A 21,340-nucleotide genomic window follows, 5' to 3' on the forward strand; every position below is an offset into this window, starting at 1 on the left:
AATTCATTGGAGTGGAAAATGAGGGCTACTTAACAAAGAACATCGAATTATCCAAAGAAAACAGAAATGATGAGTGCCTTACACTGTCATTTAGTGTGCATTATACAGGGCGTTTCAAACAATACCGACAACGTTTGGGAGGTGATTCCTAACACCAAGATAAGATAAAAAGTATAGACCAATCTGGGTGCACAAATGCTTACTTTCGCAGTTATAGGCTGCCGAAAACATGAAAAAAAAATTAACTTTGAAGGTAAAGGTCCATCGCATAAAACTATGGGACCTACCGTAGTCGGGTCAGACTTCACTTAGGAATTAGTATGTGCGCTATCCAAATATCCATGTTTCAGAATCTTGCGGTACTTCCACAACAACTTTTATAGAAGTATTTGGTGAGTACTTCACATTATACGCCCGTAACCAAACTCCCTGTATAAAAATTGCTTCGTGAGTACCTCAGGATTCTGAAACATATTTTTGGATAGTGCACATATTAGTTCCTAAGTGAAGTCGTGACCCGACTACGGCAGATCTCATAGTTTTGGAGCTATGGACCTTTAAAGTTCATTTTTTTCATGTTTTCGGCAGCCTATAACTCCGAAAGGAAGCATTTGTGCACCCAGTTGTCTATACTTTTCGTCTTATCTTGGTGTCAGAAATCAGCTCCCAAACGATGTGTGTATTGTTTTGAAACACCTTGTATATATACCAAATATACGGTACAAATACACTTACCAAATGTTGAAAAAGTATTGCACTTTCGACGTGTGGACTTGATCACACAGAGAAGACAAACGGTTTACATAAGCTCAGAAAACAAATGAAGTAGACAATAGACAGGTTTAGTGACTACTTCGTCTGTTTCGTAAGCTTATGTAAAAAGTTTGTCCTCTCCATATGATAGTCTACATATTGAAAGCGCAATAATTTTTCAATATTCGATAAGTGTATGTGTATTTCTTTTTTTCTTATTTACGTCACATATTCATATATATATATATATATATATATATATATATATATATATATATATATATATATATACACTCAATTTTGGAACCTTCATTAGATATATTTTCATATGCTTGCAGTATTTTCTGGAGTATTTTTGTATAACAAATTACGTGTCATCTAGTTTGTTAGAATTTTATTCAACATAAGGAGAATAATTCTAACTTACAAAAACTATTGGAAAATTATTTCAATTTTTATGTAAATTATAAGCTTAATCACTTATAAACCAAAACTTATCACCCAGATGTATCACGTTTCTCAACTCCACAGCAATTTTCAACTCCGTGTTAACTAATCTCAACTCCGTGGCCTATGGTCTCAACTCCGTGGGTGCTGAAAAGTTTATTATTTTTTATTTACTACACCAATAACGATTCAGCTCTGCTGAACACCTAATTAACATGTACTTAGTAGTAGTAAGTGCATGTGATATTTTTATTGAAATAGGCGACCATCAACGGAACAAAAATTTTCCAAGTGAAAATTTCCCTTTTTCGTGGAATCACCCATATATATATATATATAACATAAACCACCTTTGTTGATGCACTTGTCCAAGCAAGAAATGTGCTTTTTCATACTGCTACAGCAAAAAATTAAGGCTCTGCATCAGAAATGCAATGCAGAAATGTAATGCAACTTTCTCAAACCTCTGAGCAATACACATCATATTTACTAGGTTCATAGTTATTACAGTAAAACGCTTATTTTCTCTCTATATCTTATTTTATACACAGACATTTTTGCAACGAATCACCATAGCATATAATTTAAATGGAAGTGTGTCAGCTGTATTGTTTTGGCTACAGTATTTGTTTTTATTTCATATTTACTTTAAAATTAAGTGATACGGAAAACAGTTATCTTATTGTTACCACTTTGTAAAGTAAATTAGTTCGTGAAGATGTGCACTGATATATTTCACGGTAATTTGCAAGTCCCTATTTAAGTACATGCAGTTAGGATAATTACTTTATTACAAAATTTAGCTTATTGAAGCAGAGTCCTAATTTTCATCTATTGATTTAGTATGATGAATTAAATGAATTTTATAAAGATCTGCGCAATTATCAGATGTTTAGTAAACTCAATCGGATTGATCTCGATAGCTTTCGGCTTCACTATATTTAACATATGGGTTGGACACAAACTTGTACTGGACTCTCCTGCCCCCCCTCTTTCTCAATGAAAATGTAATGATAAAAATCTGTTATGTCACTCCTTCCCACCCCAACTCTTACCTCTTTTCATTCCCATGCCGATAGAGGCAAACTTAGATTTAAACGCATATGGAGTATCACTATGAATCTAAGTGACCCCGAAAACTACTGATTGGACACTAATATTAGTCATTTTCGATTATTTTTACGTTGTCTACTTTGCAACCCCTACCTTCATACCAATGGGGATGAATTTGGACTTAAATGGCATCAAGTGTGTCACTATTTATCTCAACACCCCACACTAAAATACCGATCTTCTCGATTACTTTTACATGTCAGCACTTCTCACTCACCATACCGATGGGGGATAAACGTAGACTTAAAAAGATCGAGTGTAACTATTTATCTCAGCAACCCTGAAAACTACAGTGCAGTTAACAAAGGAAATGACAGGAGGATGGTTTGCCAATCACTTCAATATTTTCTTTCACGCCATTTTTAGGCAACCAAGCTCACTGATGGCGTAGCTGCCAATAGTTGATGGTTGAATCATCTACCAAATAATTGTTTCTGCTATGATATAGTAGGGTTTGTTTAATAGATGTTTGAGTATATGCTGTTTTAAGTGCTATTTCCAAATTACTGGTAATTGTTGATTGTGAATAGGTTCAGTGTATGCTGTGTTTACACAAGAAAGATTTCGACGACGAGAAAGAAGACGAAGGCCCCTTATAAAGGTAATCAAGCGTACTTCGAATGTTTTGAAAGCCAGTGAGTGAAAATACTATTATCCACATCACTGCGAAAAAATTCGGAGGCACTAACAATAATCTTTCAGTATTACTTACAATACCTGATTAAAAAAAAAAGGGGGGGGGAGGTCACGAATAAATCCACAATCAATTGTTGACAACTATACGAAGGGTGCAATTCAACGTCACGCTTATAGTTACTACGAACAAACTTCAAATTCTCTATGATTCGTTACGAAAAGATTGTTTATCACGGGTTGCAAGACAACAATGCACAACGTAAATCTACTTAAAAAGATAGGGTTTCGATTCTTTTCTTTCTTCATAGGATGGAATATTTTATTAGACAGATGATATAGTTATTACGCAATTTCGTTTCTTCAGAGAGATGACAAATATCTAATCTGAACGAAGAGTATGGTTTGACAGAACATGGGTAAATGCTAATCACTCCAACAACAAATGCTAGACTGACTTGACATGCATAGCTGGTAAAAGATGGAGATCACTTTTTTACATGGAGACAGGTGTAATGTTTCATATCGAATTGTCTCCTCCAGTCTTATATCACATAACACAAGAGAAATTCTGGATTTTGTGTAAACTCAATGTAAAACCAATTTTATTAATCTATTATTTAATTTCTTGTACTCATCAACGCGGGCGAGTGGCGGGGCAGTTTCAAGCACTCAATCGCATATTCTTTGAAGACACGCAAATTTGTGTGTGTGTATATATTAATATAGTAAATGTTTATTTGTCCATAATATCTTACTCAAGAAGGGTTAAATCCCGACACCTACCTCTTGTATATGCCACTGTTCCAAGTACTATTATTGTTACTATTGGGGAATCATATCCTTGTCATACTACTACGACTATACAATTATAACTTGTTAAACGCCCTAAGTTTGTCGTCGGTGCTGCAGCCTCTGTGGTTGCAGACCCTTTGTCAACAACGCCTCTAATACACCACGTGTTCTCTCGAACTGTTAGAAGAAATCTTTCATTAACTGCACTGTATTGATTGGGCACTATCAAGGTAATATCGGTCATTTTCGATTTTATTTTTACATGTTACCATCATAAATAGTTCTAACCCCACCTCTCCCCATCCATACCGATAATATGACAAAAACCATGGTCCACTCATGTACCAAAACTCATCAAATTCGGCGCAGCGGTCTAGAAGTTGGCCGTCAAACATTCTTAAATTTCATTTTTATTTATATGGAAAATCCCCTTCCCCTTTAAAACGGATTAAAAAAAAAAAAAAAGACGTGACAAGTTTCCCATTATTTTTAATGAGAAGTTTAAATACCAAGTTTCATCTTCCTAACTTGAGGAGCTTGTAGAATATGCATTTTAATGACAGTAACATCATAAAAATCCAGCTCGAGATAGCTGTAACTAATCCAAAAATTAATTTCAAATGGTTCAGGAGTTTTCCGTGATTCGATCACAAACAAGATCGCTTTCTCTCTTATATAGCAGACTAGCTGAAACATCTTTTCTTTAAACGGGACGAACAGATTTATGGAAAGCAGTTGAATCCCTTCCCGTCCTTAATATATGTGCCCTACCTGACTATCCTACGGCCTTCGTCCTTGAGGCTGGTGCTCGCTATGACAGATATCAAGCACGACCTACTGCTACGCGGCCTTTTGGTATTCGTGCTATAGACCTTGTGGCTTCTCTTGGACTGGACGTTCCTGCAATCTGTCCATTGGGCTTCCTGCACTTTCCTCCGTGGACTGTTCTTCCACTAGTCGTGAGCTTTCATCTAACGAAGTTTAAGAAGTCTGTCACCAGCAATCAAGAAATTTGTCAGGAATTCTTCTCTTTCCTGGATAAGTATCGCACCTACGCTGTCTTCTACACATGTGGTTCGAAGCATGAAGATTCTGTTGGATGTGCCTTCGTAACGGATGATCATAGCGCTGGCTTCATGCTTCATCCTCCTTCCACTGTCTTCACTGCTGAATTGGTTGCTATTTTGGAGACTCTGCATTATATTCGACGACGCCATCTTCGACATGTTCTCCTGTGCTTTGACTCCAGCAGAGCTTTATGTAGTCTCACTGATGTGTCAACTGTGCACCCTATAGTTCATCAAATTCTACTTTCCTGCCATTCCTTGCATCAAGCAGGTTACGATGTACAATTTTCTTGGGTGCCTGGCCATGCTGGTATTCCAGGGAACGAGGAGCGTGCTGACCGTGTTGCCAAGGACGCTGCCCTTACAGTTCCTGATTATCACTGACCGCTCCCCAGCTCAGATCTTTCTGTAATCGACCGTCTTCTCTATCAGCGCTGGCAGACAAACTGGGATGCGCATGTTCAGAATAAATTGCACGCTATCAAGCCTCGCCTTTGTGTTTGGGCCACGATTTCTCGTCCTTCACGACTGGAGGAACGACGATTGGCACGCCTGCGTATCGGGCATAGCCATCTGACCCATGGCTACTTGTTACGTAGGCAGAACCGGCCTTCCTGCACCCATTGTGGTGCGTTACTGACCATCCGCCACCTTCTTGTAGACTGTCTTCCTCTTGCTCGTGAGCAAGCCCGACTTGGATTACCAGCCGATTTGTCTATATTGCTTGGAGACGATGCCCAGATGATCCAAACAGTTTTCTTGTGCCTCCAGTCTGCGCAAGTACTGACTGCTTTGTGAGTGTATTTCTCACGTTTCTTTTAATTAATTTATTTCTCATTTTATCTACTGTTTCTGTGTTATGGTGGTTTTATATTTGTCATAGCATTTTCTTCGTTTTATCTTCTTTTCTAAACAGTTATATTCATTCAGTACTAATTATGAGTTGCCCCACGTGTGTTCACCTATTGCCGAGCTGCTCCGGCAGAGAATGTAACATGTCATTGTGAACTAACCAGTCCTTGAGTTTGTGTCTCGAGTTTGCACATTTCTTAAATCCTATGACATTTTAATTTGTAAGTGAATTGACACCTTTTACCTGTTATAGACTTCTTTTAATTTACATTCTATGAGATAATACACTTTTATTATTGTGTTATTTCCTATCTTGTCAGAGACGGGTGCAAAAGACCTCGGGGTCGACGCGCCCAACCCAACTCTTTCAATCAACCAATCAACCTTCCCGTCCTTAAGAAAAGCATTAGAAAGAAAAAGTGTAATAATAAAAAATCTGTAACGTCAATCCTCTCCACTTCCACCCATGCAGGTGGGGGATAAATTCAGACTTAAATGGTATTAGGAATGTCATTATTCATCTCAACGACAGCGAAAACTATACAGTGGACACTAGTACCGCCAGGATACTGCCACAATATCAACAAAGCTGTTACCTGATTTTCATATTAGCATTACATATTCACTTTTACCTCTCAACAATATTGTTTTCCCATCTCGCTCTTGACCTATCCAAATCTCTTCTCCCAAATGATGCTCTGTTAAATCTATGCGTATTGTTTATGCGATTATTAGTAATTAGATGCACAAATATAGCAATTACTTACATGTACTGGGTGAATCTTGCTTGCATGCTGTTCAAGAAGAGCTAAAGCTGCTTCAAGATCCGGTGGTGGTGCCGGTGTGCGCTGAGGACCAACAAACAAATTCTCTGGAGGTTTGATCAACATTTTCATCAATATCACGTAAACCTGTATAATAAGATATCAAATTAAGAATATAACAGAAGTAACTAAAAATTTCAATTCTTCTCTTTTAACACTATCAAACTTTTGTTTTTCAGTTATAAATTAATAAAAATAATGGACTTGAAAGCCATTTTATTTTTGGAAAAGTGTGCTCACTACTAATTGATTTTGGTCCCTATATGTATATCTTTACTTTCGATTCTTTCTTTAATGTGTACTGCCACAATTGAAAGGTAAGGGGGGAAAAGAAGAAATGTCACAAAACTGCATTTTCGAGAAAATGGCGTTTTAACATTGAAAATCGCGTACAAAATGAACAAGGTTCGTCAAATATTTTGCCCCTTTTACATGGACATTTCTACATCAACTCATGCATGGCATATACAGTCAATTAGTACCAAGAGTCACCAACAGATAGGACAAAGCACCCTATAAAGCACACACATGGACATTCCTTGCTTTTTCCCCTTACACTTCAATTATGATTTTTATGTTAATGGGTCCCCCATCAAACTGAAACCAAGAACCTGCACGACAAAAACAAATGCACTAACATTCAACTACTCGAGAACTTAATGTCAATCACTTTATAACTACCCAGTTTTAACGTGATAATTTATGATGATCAAGTCAATTTAAGTGCTAAGGACATTAATTCAAAACACTAGCTTATTCACCTCTATCTTTAGAGGACCTAGCTCCCGGTAACTACTAATACTCACTTCCAATTCCCATACCTACCGATTTACAGTACATTGTTAAAAGTACTATTTCCTTTCTCTTGAATCCTATATTGAAATTCAGTGTTTACAACATAATTCTATTCTCTCTATTCATGGAATGATTCCCAGTTAAAGAACATTTGTACGTGTGTCATTCATATTCTTTTGCTATCCTATCAAAATACCGTAGTCTTAAACTAATGTAATAACAATGTATTGTATTTTGTTGTGTACAATGCCCAGCTTCTTCTGAACATTTTAAAGAAGAAAGAGCATTATATACGGGTAGTATCATTTTTTTTATCTACATAATTGCTTTTTTGTGTATTTATGTGTTAACAGTGTTATTCCTGAAAATAATAACATGCTTACACAAATTATCAGTAAAACCACGCAATACTACAATCTTTTAAGCCCACTGTTACAAGGAAAGTAAGCGTTATGTTATTGGTTAAGTATAAAGAAATGAATAGCGTCATATTGCTAACCGCAGAGTAACCAGAGTGACTATTATTATCATAGAAGCGCTGATTGCATTAAATAATACTATGTGAACAGCACGGAATTTCTGGTTGTACACTTTACGCGGGAGCTTGTAATCTACTTTAATTGACATTTTACAAAAGCTGCTGGAAGAAGAAATAAAGAAAATGTTGAAATGTTTTTCGTATAGAATCTTAAGCTAAAATTATTAAATACGTTGAAGAATATGGTAACAGAGCTGCTGAATACATTTTCTACCTCTCTCCATTGAGGGTGTAATCTGAGAGTTCCCAATTTTTCAAAGAAGAAAAAGGAAGATTTCTAGCGGTACTTCATATTCAAAATATACAATACATACAACTAACACATATCTGGTTTAATGGGAAAATTAAAGGGCATATCATAAAATTGCTACAAAAACATAAAACTTACGGAAAAAAATGTAAGATCTACCAATAACATTGTGGAAGCAACAAGAAGAAAAACTTCATATGACAAAAGACAAAGCAAGAAATTGACACACAAATTATTATTTTCCTTAAAAATTTGGCCCTAAAACGTGGGTGAGGATTATGCCTGATTAACTACGGTACTTCTAACCTAATTTAAAATTTCTTACTCTTGTTAGGAAAACTAAACATTTAAGTACACAAGTACAAAATTCGACTTTCGTTTCGGTTTAGAAAATATTTTTCTACTTCATAACTACAAAGATTGTTAATGAAGTATATAAAGAACGAAGTCTGAAACAATACCTCGTCCGATCCATCAATACGTTCCTGATAAACTTTCTCACAGTATTTAATAGCTTGTTGAGCATCTTGAAGCACACTGATGTAGATGGATAAGGCTTGCTCGTGTCTGCCCAATTTACCCAGTACAATTGCTCGTTCTTCGAATAAACCTGTAATAATGTTTCTGTTTATTTTTTCATTCTACCAATAAACGCATACATACATGTTGTTTATATTATATGAACAGATGCCACTAGTAAAAAGTTGCCACGCTTGGATCGATTTCTAATTGCTCTTTTTATACTTCTCTGACAAGTAAACCTTACGTTTGGGTGAATCGAGTTGCTGACTGAGACCCATATGAGAAAGTAGTACTAAATGTGGTCAGTATTTCAGTGAAGTTGTAGGTGCGAAGCTCCAGGGGTTTAGGAGATACAGCTACCAGAACATCACATGGAAGTACAGAATAGTCTTCATACAGTTGGAGGTATAAGCTCTGTAAGACCTCTTGTAACGACAAAAGGTGAGTAACAAATATATGAGTACATATTAGGACTAGGGAGAAGTCATATAGTAAGAGTATACCTGACGGTGGCCATCTTGAAATCCGCCATTTTGAATTAAGGTTAAGTTTTCAAAATAGGAAAAGGGTCATGGGATACATGATTTAAGGCGCAAATTTAACCAGAAGTACAATTCTGACGTTAATTTCAATTTACGCGCAATTGATAAAAAGTTACAGGGAAATTAAATATTGTTGCAGCATATGTATTAGTCCTTTACCCCACCTTGCAAATTTTGTGTTAATGATAAATAAAATGCAGGTGGATAAATATTAGGTCTATGTTAAGAGTTGCCTTGATGGCGGTCATGTTCAAATCCGCCATTTTGAATCAGACAAAAGTTTTAAACAAAACGCATAACAGTGACACCTTATTAATAGCAAATTTTACCATAAATCCAACGGTATAACCATTTTTGCTTTATCATTAACCAGCACAAAATTAAATGGGAATAGAGAAATGCAATAGATTACTTCGGGCTAGAAGTTAATCAAAAATACAATGGTGGCGTTACAATGTTAGTTGTTTGATGCTGTACTTGCACGCCATTTCGTTGTTTTTCTTGTATCCTGTTCACATCTACTTCTCGCTCGCTATTTAAAACTTCTGTCTGATTCAAAATGGCGGATTTGAACATGGCCGCCACCAAGGCAACTCTTAACATAGACCTAATATTTATCCACCTGCATTTTACTTAATTATTACCATTAACACAAAATTTACAAGGTGGAGTAAAGGACTAATACATATGCTGCAACAATATTTAATTTCCCTGTAACTTTTTACCAATTGCGCGTAAATCGAAATTAACGTCACTATTGTTCTTCTGATTAAATTTGCGCCTTAAATCTTGTATCACATGACCCTATTCCTATTTTAAAAACTTAACCTTAATTCAAAATGGCGGATTTCAAGATGGCCGCCGTCAGGTATACCCTTACTATATGACTTCTCCCTAGTCCTAATATGTACCCATATATTTGCTATTCACCTTTTGTCGTTACAAGAGGTCTTACAGAGCTTATACCTCCAACTGTATGAAGACTATTCTGTACTTCCATGTGATGTTCTGGTAGCTGTATCTCCTAAGCCCCTGGAGCTTCGCACCTACAACTTCACTGAAATACTGACCACATTTAGTACTATTTTCTCATATATGTCTTAGTCAGCAACTCGATTCACCCAAACGTAAGGTTTACTTGTGAGGATACTGAATCCAATGAAACTTCTAGTTTTAAACATACGTGTCCATGGAGTTCCTAGAAAAGTGATCTCAAATTTGACATAAAAATAAATATAAGTATCCCATCTTTGAGGTAATTACGAGTAATGAATCTAGTATGAACTACTTTTCAAGTAACAACAAATTCGCTTGTTTCCTTTTCTTCCTTTCTTGTTTGGTCTTCATCAGGATATGAAAGAAGTTACACATTCAAGATTCCATCCATTAGTTTCTAACATATCTAAAGGCATCGACAGATAATGTTATTTTTAAACTTTAGTAGTCTTTCGTTTGTCCAGAAAGCGGATTATTATATGTCTCGAAATATGTCATAAGTGATTTATAACATGTATTAAGGGTAAAAAGAATCGAAGAAAGAAAGTCATTATTTCAACAATTTTGTAACAAGAACATGAAAAAAATATACTGATAAGTGCTCTTAAAATACATTACTTGAAAATAAAGTTTTTTTAAAAAAAGTATTTGCAGTTGTTGGTTATTGAACAGAGATTTCGATATGGACAGAATAAAGGAGAGCAACAAAATTCACAGAAGTGATCACATACAAACATTTATGCTACCAACATAATTTTACATAGAACAGTATTAAAAAAAAAATAATAATAAATCTTTGAGTTTTACGTCCCACGGTTATGCCGGTGAGGCTAAAGGAGACGGTGATGATGAGTAATGAATGAAATGGTGGAATGAAGAAAGTGGGAAGAAACGGGAGAACCCCGAGAAAACCCACGAGCACGGTGTTTGTCCACCAAGAACAGTATTAAAGACCAAACTTGCATTTAGATAAATATTAATAAGTTTTAGAATGAAAATACAACCATGACGGATAAGCTTAAACACGGTGTCTACTAAAATTCCAAAATGAAACTTTGTGACTTTTTTGTGACCTTTTCTTTATCAGACCATAAAATTTCTTAATATTCTCAAGAGCAAATTTGGATGCGAATTACGCCGAATTTTCATGCATGCAATAGAAGCGTGCTTTGCTTGCAATTTGGTAGCGTCTAAAGCTGATCATAGACATTTTTGGTGGTTAATTTTGACGTTTTATAGAACAAAATTTTCCAGTCTGTACTTATATTTGTACAGATAAAAAAACTGTGACCCAAAAGCTAACTTTCGTGACTTTTTCTTCACTTTCATGACCATTTTCTGATTTCGTGACTTTTTCGTGACCGATAGACATTCTGTTAAAAAGTTAACCCTTCATTAATACAGAATATGGCAATTATTACTTCAAACGAAACGCTAATAATATGCAAGAAATATACTTACAACATAAAGAATTCTAAGTTTTGTGGCCACGTAATTCCATTGAACGCATCTTAGAAATTTTGAAAAGGAAACTACTTCCAGCAAAGTTTGATATCCACTAATAAAGGATGATCACACACGTGACCATATGAAGTTATTAATAAAAAAAAAATTAATCTCCAATTCTTTTCAATCTCGAACTAAAAGTGTACGTCATACCTGTATTTTCAGTCAATAAAAATAATATAAGATATATGATCACGTACGATCAGTGTTTTATTTTAGGAACTACACCAGAAAAAATCTTCACTGATAAAATTTACTGCTTCGATTTCTTTTGGTTAATTTTAGTAGCTGCTTCGATATAAGTTAGCTACCACGATACTGTAACAAAACATGGAAGAGTCTACAAATTTCTCCTTTTGCTAGATATTATGTCTACAAATTCAATGAAAATTCAAACAATGAAAAAATGCGACTGGGCTTACACGATAAGGCGAAGACACAGGTTAGACTTTCTGTCGGTCACACTTTCTTGCACGTTAAATTTTTCATTGATTTATCACATGATACTGCGATCAATAGTATGTTTATTTTTTAAATTAAAAATTTGAATTCATTTACACAAAATTAATATTTAAAAAAGACCGGAATACTCACGACAGTAAACTCATCATGTGAGTCATAAATATGACCGATTTAAAACTCTGTATGCCTTCTCTTGCATTCCATAAAGCCTAGTAGAAGTAAGAAATTTATTTCTTATTCGAAAGAAACAAAAAAAGCAACGAAACTTACTTACAATCATATGGGAATTGGACAAGGACGGTTTCTGGAGTATAGTGCGTGGATTTCTCAAGGAAGTTCAATAATTTGCTCCGAATTCGACCGAGTTCTCCTGGCTCTTTCCCCGCAGAAATCGCAGGTGGCACTTTTTCTTCTTTTCCTGCCATCAGATGTTGAACTTGTTCTTGATATTGATGAACCAGAGCATTATGAAAAATAGGATTTGTATCCTCCCATACGTAGACCACATGCTCCTATAATGATAACGTTACAATATTACAATCTTTGACATGAAAAAAAAAAAAAAAAAAAAAATAGAAGTATTAGGTAATGAACTCTCTTTAGGTTCCTTTGGCATGTGCTCAATTAAAAAAAAAAAATTAAAAAAATGCAACATGACATTCTGAGAATAACAGAAATTTAGTGTTACTTACCTCGAAATATCGAGTAAGGCCGCAGAGGTTGCCGAAATAGTATAGCATATTCGCAGTATAATTTTAGACGCAATAAATAAAAGTTAGTGAGGAACTTATCTTACAAAATTTTACAAATAAATGTCATATTATATATTTAATTAATAAAATATTATTACGCGGTGTCTCAGTAGTAGAGCGTTCACTTCTAGCGCATGGGTTTCTTGGTTCGATCTTATAATAGCGTCCAAAGATAATTTTTGTTTAACTAATAGCGTCCAAAGATAAGACATACAAAATTGTAAGCCACATCGAGCTGAACAGAGTAAGATGCTTAAAAGCAAATTTTCAGTAAAATCAAAGAAAACGAAGTTTTTGTGGCGCTAAAAGGTACGTCATTCATTGTCATTAGTTGATAGTTTTTGTTCTGATGGAAAGGATTATTTATTTATTGTATAGGTAAACATTTCACTGTAAAGTAGCAGATTTTATCTATTGTTTGTGTTCTTCTAATGTTGAACACGTATGCTTCTAACAGTGACGCATACCGCATGTAAACTTCCACAACACCTTAGAATCCTTACATCAATCTTGTGAATGTGTACGAAAACGCATAATATAAGACTACTTCAAATATGGCAATGTTTGCTTTAACATCTTCTCTCTACAGAAGCAGCAGAAATATAAGCTCTTCAGCATTACTGTAGAATTTTATAGTTGATTAATGATGTTCATTGCTTGAGCTCGAATATTCATTTGTTTGATTCTCGGTGTAACATTTCTTAATCAAGATACCAGGTTTGAATATTTCATCTTTTCACAAATATAATTTCCTGCTTATTCGTGTTTTAATTACTTGCTATTTTTTTATAAAAGACAATCGTGTGTCATGTGTAGGAACTAGTTAATTCAATGTGATATTTTTATGTTTCTTAGTAGTAATGGTCTACATCGTAGATCGGTTCCTTTCTAAACAGAAATCAGATCTAAAACTTTTAGTTTACTGAACACCAATTCAACCTGATATTAATTAAGATAAGAGAGTTTCATTACATAGTTATGAAACTATGCTAGACTCCCAAACTATGCAAGAGCACATTCGTGGTTAAGCGGTTAGCGTACGCGCCTTTGGCGTGGGAGACGCGGGTTCAATTCCCGGTGGGAGCTTATGTGGTTCGCATCCTACGTTAATCAGTAGGTCCCGTCTCATATAGCCTCGCTGCTGATAGGGACGTTAAACTCAAAATCAACTCAGCTCCCAAACTATGCAAATTCCATATTGAAACAGATGTACAACTTTCGGCTGCAATTTAGGGATAATAAGAGATGGATTGTTAATCTGCCGCTGAATTCATATCAAAAACAGTTCCTTGCTATGTCTTACAATTATTACTATATACGAATAAACTGAAACCGAAAGTTCTACTATTTCTTACTACTTCTGGTCTCAATAGAATAATAAAGCTGCGATGAAACCTACTCTTCAAATATTGAATACTCATAAAATGGGCCACTTATTAGAACTGGTGTATTCGTACGTATGGTACAAAAACTACTTACCTTTCTAATGATCTTGAAAGTCGATTTAAATTCTTTTACCATAACTTAATTTACAACTGTTATTAAACCATAGTGCAACATCCAACTCATCATATTTTTACTTAGAATTTGAGAAAAAAAAACTATTTGCCGGTAATCTTGTCTGATACTTACCAGGTAAGGAATGACTAGTGACTTTTGCGTCCGAAGTAAGTAATCTAAGACCTTGGGTCGAGGTAACTGTTCCACTTCTTGAATATCTTCTGTAAATATTTTTAATCCATCTTCCGGATGAGATTCCAAAACCCAACTAGCAAACTTGAAAATAAGATCTATATGTTCTTTACCTGTAACACAGCAAAGATATTAAGTTATAAAAACAACAAGCAATTTGAAGTTCAAAATAATCCAATATAAGTACTGCCAATTACACGCGTTCTCCGTCTCATGTAATATCCGTGCTAAAAGAAATGTAACACTCAATCAATCGATCACTGAGTTCTTCTTTTTATTACTCTATGTGGTACATTATTGTTGTATTAACAAAAATCTATACACTAATTACTTATCTTCGAATTTTAATATCATTGAATATTAGTCTTTGAAAAAATATATATTATTCTTTCTTTTAAAGGCCATATTCTCGAAACCCTATTTGAAATAATAAACAACCCAATTGGTCAAAGAAAAGTCACTTTTGTTTATATCCAGCTACGGATACGAATACACGGATTTTCAGAAGTGGATGACCAGTTTTCCTTGAACAAGACTGTACATCAGTGGTGTACACATAATTTCATAAGAGGTGGTTCAAGCTCATACATTCATATAATTTCATATATATCTTAATATATATATATACAGATGGTGATCAGAAAAATGGAAAAACCTTAACGAAATTGCAACTTACCAGATTAATATGGTGTCGGGCCACCTTTCGCCTTCAGAACAGCCTTGATGCGACGTGGGATGGAGGCATAGAGGTCGTGAATGGTAGCAAGTGGAATTTTACACCATTCCTCGTGCAGGGCATCGGCTAGTTCTGTGAGAGAGGATGGAGGTGAAAATCGTCGCCGGAGTCGTGTTTCCAAGACGGACCACAGATGTTCAATTATGTTGAGATCTAGGGATTGGGAGGGCCAGGGGAGGTGTTGAACTTCATCCCGATGTTTCTCAAACCACGCTGCAACAACACCAGTTGTGTGAATGGGTGCATTATCATCCTGGAAGATGGCGTCATTGTCCGGGAACAACATCCGGGCCATAGGACGCAAGTGGTCTTCTAAAATTGCGACATAATCGTTGGCAGTGATTCGTCCGCTAAGTGTGACCACAGGACCCAATGAAAACCATGATATGGCGGCCCACAGCATCACCGAACCGCCGCCATGTTTCACAGTTGGGCGGAGACACTGCAGATCATAAGCTTCTTTGGGCGTTCTCCACACATAAACACGGCCCATGGTTGGGAATAGGGTGAAGGATGACTCATCCGACCATATCACACGTTTCCAGTCCTCAACGGTCCAAGTTGCACGGTCGCGGCGCCATTTGCGGCGTGCGAAAGCGTTATGGTTCCTGATGAGCGGTTTGGCCCGTGCAACACGACCCCGTAAGTTCATGTCATGTAATTCGCAGCGATCTGTGATTGTCGAAACAGGGTGGGGGAGGTGCTGATTGAGTTCCTCCGTCACTTGTTCCATAGTGGCACGACGGTTCTGCATGACAATGCGCTTTAATACCCGGCGTGACCTGTCACTCATGATTTTCTTCCGCCCACTGTTCCTCTTTCCCGATGTGGTTTTCCCGTGTGTTGTGTAGGCCGTCGTCACCTTCGACACTGTCCCACGCAACACACTTAACACAGTAGCCACTGCCGTCACACTCACTCCACATAACCGCGCATCAACAATTTGCCTTCTTTGAAAATCTGAGAGGTCTTCCATTTTACACTACTTCCGTCTGCTGCAGCCACTGGACACTGCTGTTCCACTGCGCCTGACGTAGTATGGAGACTGACCAAACACACCACCACCAGCAGTCCGACGCTGCGGGCGCCACGACACCACTGCCAACCCATACATCTGACGTGTTGCCAACTACAGGTGTTTCCATTTTTCTGATCACCATCTGTATATATTTAATAATAATATCTTGTTAAAGGAAGGATTAAAACCCGGATTTACCCCTTTTGCGTACGCCACTGATGTGCATCTACTTTTCTTTCTTTCGCCAAATGCTTCTTCACTTTGACAAGTCATACGCTAAGATTTTTTTTTCTTTCTTTTCCTTCCTCCCTTCACTTTTACCTCTCCTTTCTCTCTTCAATAATCCATGATTGGGATTTTTAAAAATCTGGCTTACGATTCTCCGGAAGCTACTGCAAATTTTACTGTGTAATTTTTTTCTTCTTTCTTTCTCACCAATGACTTCCTCCCGCATTAGATATCAAAATAGTTTATCGTACTACAATATATTATATAAAACATACATACCTAAATGCTGTAAGTATTGAACCGTTCGCTCATGTCCTTGAAGACTTGGATCTGGTTCAGTAGACTGTTTCTGTAATAATTCTAATGCTTTCTGATGAAGTCCTTTGGTTTGATAAAGTATTATAAGTTCGCTATACTTTTTATGTTTTTTCAGTGTTTTCTCAGTTTCTTGTAAATGACAATGATTTAACCGTAAAAGAGGTGCAACTAGCGCATCATTTGTCTGAAAATATAATAATATTAAAAGAATTTGCAATATAATGGTGTTCAGTAGAATTTTAGAAAGAAACTGACTACGAAGAACACAAGAAACAGAAAATTAGACATAAAATGCATTAGGTATATTTTATTTTGTCACTAATAAGTGCAACTTACAATGTTAACATTATACCGACCGACATCATCTTTCAATACAGACAGAGCGGTTACAGGATGTAATAACTATTTCGTTGATTAACTTGTTCATTCTCTACTGTATGTGATTAATTGTCAATGTAATAACATGTACATATGTACTATTACGAGAAATATTTGAGCAAATAAAAATGGAGAATGCGAGGGCAACCAAGAATGGCTATATGGCCGTTTCAGAATTATCAAAGTATTTGTTCACATGCAACCAAAAAATCAAGAAGTTCATCTATCATTCTATATAAAAGTTCATCTACAATAATAGAAAATATATATTTAAATCTTTTTATATTTAGATAATCCAGCTTTCGAACCTAGCTCTTAATTTAGATAAAGGAAATGTAGACAAAGATTGGAATGTAGTCATATCAAATTTTATTGAAAAATACAATATATAATAATTAAAGATTGATTTAGTTAATTAAGCATTTCTACAGTAATCCTCAGATGGCCGGTAAATTTTATATCTCCACCACTGGAAAAGATGAGTGTGAATATCTGTCGTTTCTCATTTATCATGACGTAGTAGTTCCTAACATGGTTGATGTAAATATTGTATATTTATTATAAGTACTACACCTACATTAATTTGTATCTCAAGTGTGATATAGTATTAAATAGTGAAGGCCACTTTAAAGTGTGTCGATACATTTTAGAGGCTGTGTACGCTTTCAAACTGGAACACAGATATTGCAATGTAAACTTGCTTAAAAAGCTATCTTATCAATAAACTCACTTTTGCTCCAAATTTTTATGAATCGTTTAAAAAATCACATTAAACGTCGAATTTTAGCTGACAGGTATTAGCACTTTCGAGAATTTGATAGGGAACGGTATCTGGTTGGGATGGGATGTATGGAAATAAAACGTTTACACTCATAATTAAAAGCATTTGGCTGCTCCATAGAATACACTTCTTAAATCCTTCTATTGTTCTCCTTCAGTGGTTGATGTAATAAATTGAAAGAAGCAATTGACAAAATAAATAAATAAATAAATAAAAAATAAAATAAAATGAAAGTTGACATTTTATCTGATAGTTTGTTCAGACTGGTGGCGACAAGTGTGGTCATTACTGGAACTATTATTCCAACTGCAGGAAGGGAGAATGATGCTACCACCACTTCTGGACTAGTCATCGAACCGGTATAATCTTACCTTTGTGGATGTATTAAATAATTATAATGCAAGAAAAATGTATTTAGATTTTGAGAGAAGTGTTTCGAGCTATAGAAAACTACCGAAGTAGTTATAATTATAATTATATGGGCGCATGAGAGGATGATTCAAATTAACAAAAAATTGGCTACTTATCAATGAATCCTCCCTTGGAAAGCATAAACATTTTTAAGACGTTTCGGAACTCTCAGCTGGTTCCTTCCTCAGTGGCAAGGTGAAAGGGATTAAAACGGATAGGAGATAAAAGGTGTAAAACAAGGAATACATACCACTAAATAAATAAATGTAACGTAAAGAGTAAATTCTGAGATGAACGAGCAGAGCGAAATACAAGAGGAGTGGACTGAATTAAAGAAAACGCTGTGTCTATGTTACGTCACTATTACCAGATTTAAAGTAGGCATCAAAGGTAGGTACCCAAGTTCTATCAATGTCCCAGTATCAAGGTTCCTATGAATAAAGAATGATTCTTTAATCTCCCGTTGTTTTTTTTTTTTTTTTTTTTTTTTTGTTTTTGCTGAACCTATTACTTTAGTCTGCTTTATATTATGTGTATGTTGTTTTAAATGAAGCACCAAACCCGACATGCTCTCTTCTTGTGAGTTTTTTGATTGTCTAACATATTCCTTAATTCGAGTGTTAATACTGCGTTTCGTTTGGCCTATAAAGTCACAAGAAGAGGGCATGTCGGATTTGACGCTTCATTTAAAACAACCTACACATAATATGAAACAGGTTAAGGTAATAGGTTTAGTAAAAAAAAAAAAAAAAAAAAAAAAAAAAAAAAAAAAATACAAAATACAAAATACAAAATAAATAAAGAATCATTTTTTATTCAGAAATATAAACCTGCATTGAACCTTAAAACTGACGACATTGATAGAACTTGGGCAGTGGCGTATTTTATGGGCAACCGAGGCTACCGCGGTAGCCCTGCAACATTAATAAAGTTAATATAACACGCATAAGCTATTTTAAAATAATACGTTTACAGTTTATTACCTTCTTTTCATGGTACCAGTTTCTCTATATTTTTCGCAAACATGAATACGTACTAAGACAGCCGTTAACGCTTGAAACGCAATCCCTCTCCGTTTCTTAGAGAATAATGATGTGGCAATCCTCTGGTATCCGCTGTCTACTGCTAACAGAAAGAAACGTATAACTGCTTGCGCGCCCACGTAGGTTCCTCTGTAACAGTGTGGTAGCGAGCTACGGGCTGGCAACCAAGCTGGTTTCCTCTCTGTGTATCGGTTCCTGTAGACAGTGCTAGTAAATCCAAGTTAAGAACAATGACGTAGCAACCGTTTTGTGGCTAGTTGAGAATTTTAGGGCATCATTTCGTAGCACTTTACGTCAACGCAATGCAATTGTGTCTTACTTTGCGATTGTTGTTATTGTAGTTATTATTACTTATTAAACTGCGTTATTTGCCTTTAGTTGGATCCGCTGATTTTGCGCCAACTGTTACAAAATAAGGCCCGCAGACAGTATTGTAAATTGGAGAATGTGTTAACGTCTATTTACTCTGACAAGCGTTGTGAGTGATATCTAGCGGGACAATGAAATGCTACGAAGAAATTATATATATATATATATATATATATATATATATATATATATATATATATATATATATATATATTTGTTACAAAGTAAATTGTTTACAAAACGTTTGTTTGTAAGGCTAAAATTAATGCAATAATGTATTTAAGACCAAAGAGCAAAATCACTATATACATTTCGCGATGCAAACTGATGAACGAAAAATATTGTATGGGATAATCGAGCACATTCCGTAACTTTTGAGTTAACACAACGCAAAAATTTGCGATTTAGGTAGCGATAATCGGCACAACAATTATAATGACGGTCTACATTTTTGCATTACGTTGCTATACTCAGAATTTTTGTGAAGAAAGTTACGGAATGACAACCAACGTCAGTAACAGAGGCGACTCTTCAGGGAAGCGACATTGGTAAAAGTTAACATTTTACGAATGCAATCCACGAGAACTTAAAAGCGCACATGTATGTTGGAACTTCATCTACGGTGGAAAACATTAATGGTCTCAAAACAAAACTTCAAACATAACACACCACACATAACGTAACATGACACACTTTTTTGTTCATAGTTATGGATATTTTGTATAATAATAATAATATATAAGGTCAGTGGTAGCCCATTCCGTCAAAGCAGTATACGCCACTGAATTTGGGTACCTATTTTTGATGCCTACTTTAAATCTGGTAATAGTGACGCAACATAGACACAGCGTTTTCTTTAATTCAGTCCACTCCTCTTGTATTTCGCTCTGCTCGTTCATCTCAGAATTTACTCTTTACGTTACATTTATTTATTTAGTGGTATGTATTCCTTGTTTTACACCTTTTATCTCCTATCCGTTTTAATCCCTTTCACCTTGCCACTGAGGAAGGAACCAGCTGAGAGTTCCGAAATGTCTAAAAAGTGTTTAGGCTTTCCAACGGAGGATTCATTGGTAAGTAGCCAACTTTTTGTTAATTACAGATATAGTGTTGAAATGGTTAATGTGTGGCTTTGTGCACAACTCTGAGGGGGGAAAACTATTTCGAAGACAAGTATACCAAGTTGAATGTGGTGTGTTTTTAGTAACCTGATACTCGGTTAAGTTAGTTAATATTCATATTCTTACTGTATTTTGGAAAACATTCATTATGTTCATTTTTATGAGTAATTTTCCATTGTTACATTTGTTAAGTAAATCTATAATACTGAGATATCTTGAATATAAAATATATGAATTCAATATAATGCCTTAGACATCTTGTCATTATCCTAAACTACCATATACGAGGTTTGTCCGGAAAATACGTATAAATGTTGAATAATAACTTTATTTTACAGGTTGCAGTCACCGCCAGTTGGCACTACTGCTGTAGCCAATCCCATCAACGCTCAGTTCGA

The 21,340-nt window shown here is 35.5% G+C and overlaps 1 protein-coding gene across 1 annotated transcript in view; it reads right to left on the bottom strand.

Annotated features, from left to right (window-relative positions):
- Positions 1-21,340, bottom strand: part of Vps39 (vacuolar protein sorting 39) — an 80,608-nt gene that overhangs the window by 13,117 nt on the left and 46,151 nt on the right. Inside the window, exons 10-14 of the mRNA XM_081772006.1 lie at positions 16,801-17,023; positions 14,480-14,652; positions 12,370-12,607; positions 8,529-8,677; positions 6,428-6,571 (exon numbers count right to left, since the gene is read on the bottom strand). Coding sequence (XP_081628132.1) covers positions 6,428-6,571; positions 8,529-8,677; positions 12,370-12,607; positions 14,480-14,652; positions 16,801-17,023 — 927 coding nt within the window. The remainder of the gene's footprint in view (positions 1-6,427; positions 6,572-8,528; positions 8,678-12,369; positions 12,608-14,479; positions 14,653-16,800; positions 17,024-21,340) is intronic.

The sequence above is a fragment of the Thermobia domestica genome, chromosome 9 (assembly GCF_964235325.1).
Source record: "Thermobia domestica chromosome 9, izTheDome1.hap1.1, whole genome shotgun sequence".
NCBI classification, from domain to species: Eukaryota; Metazoa; Arthropoda; class Insecta; order Zygentoma; family Lepismatidae; genus Thermobia; species Thermobia domestica.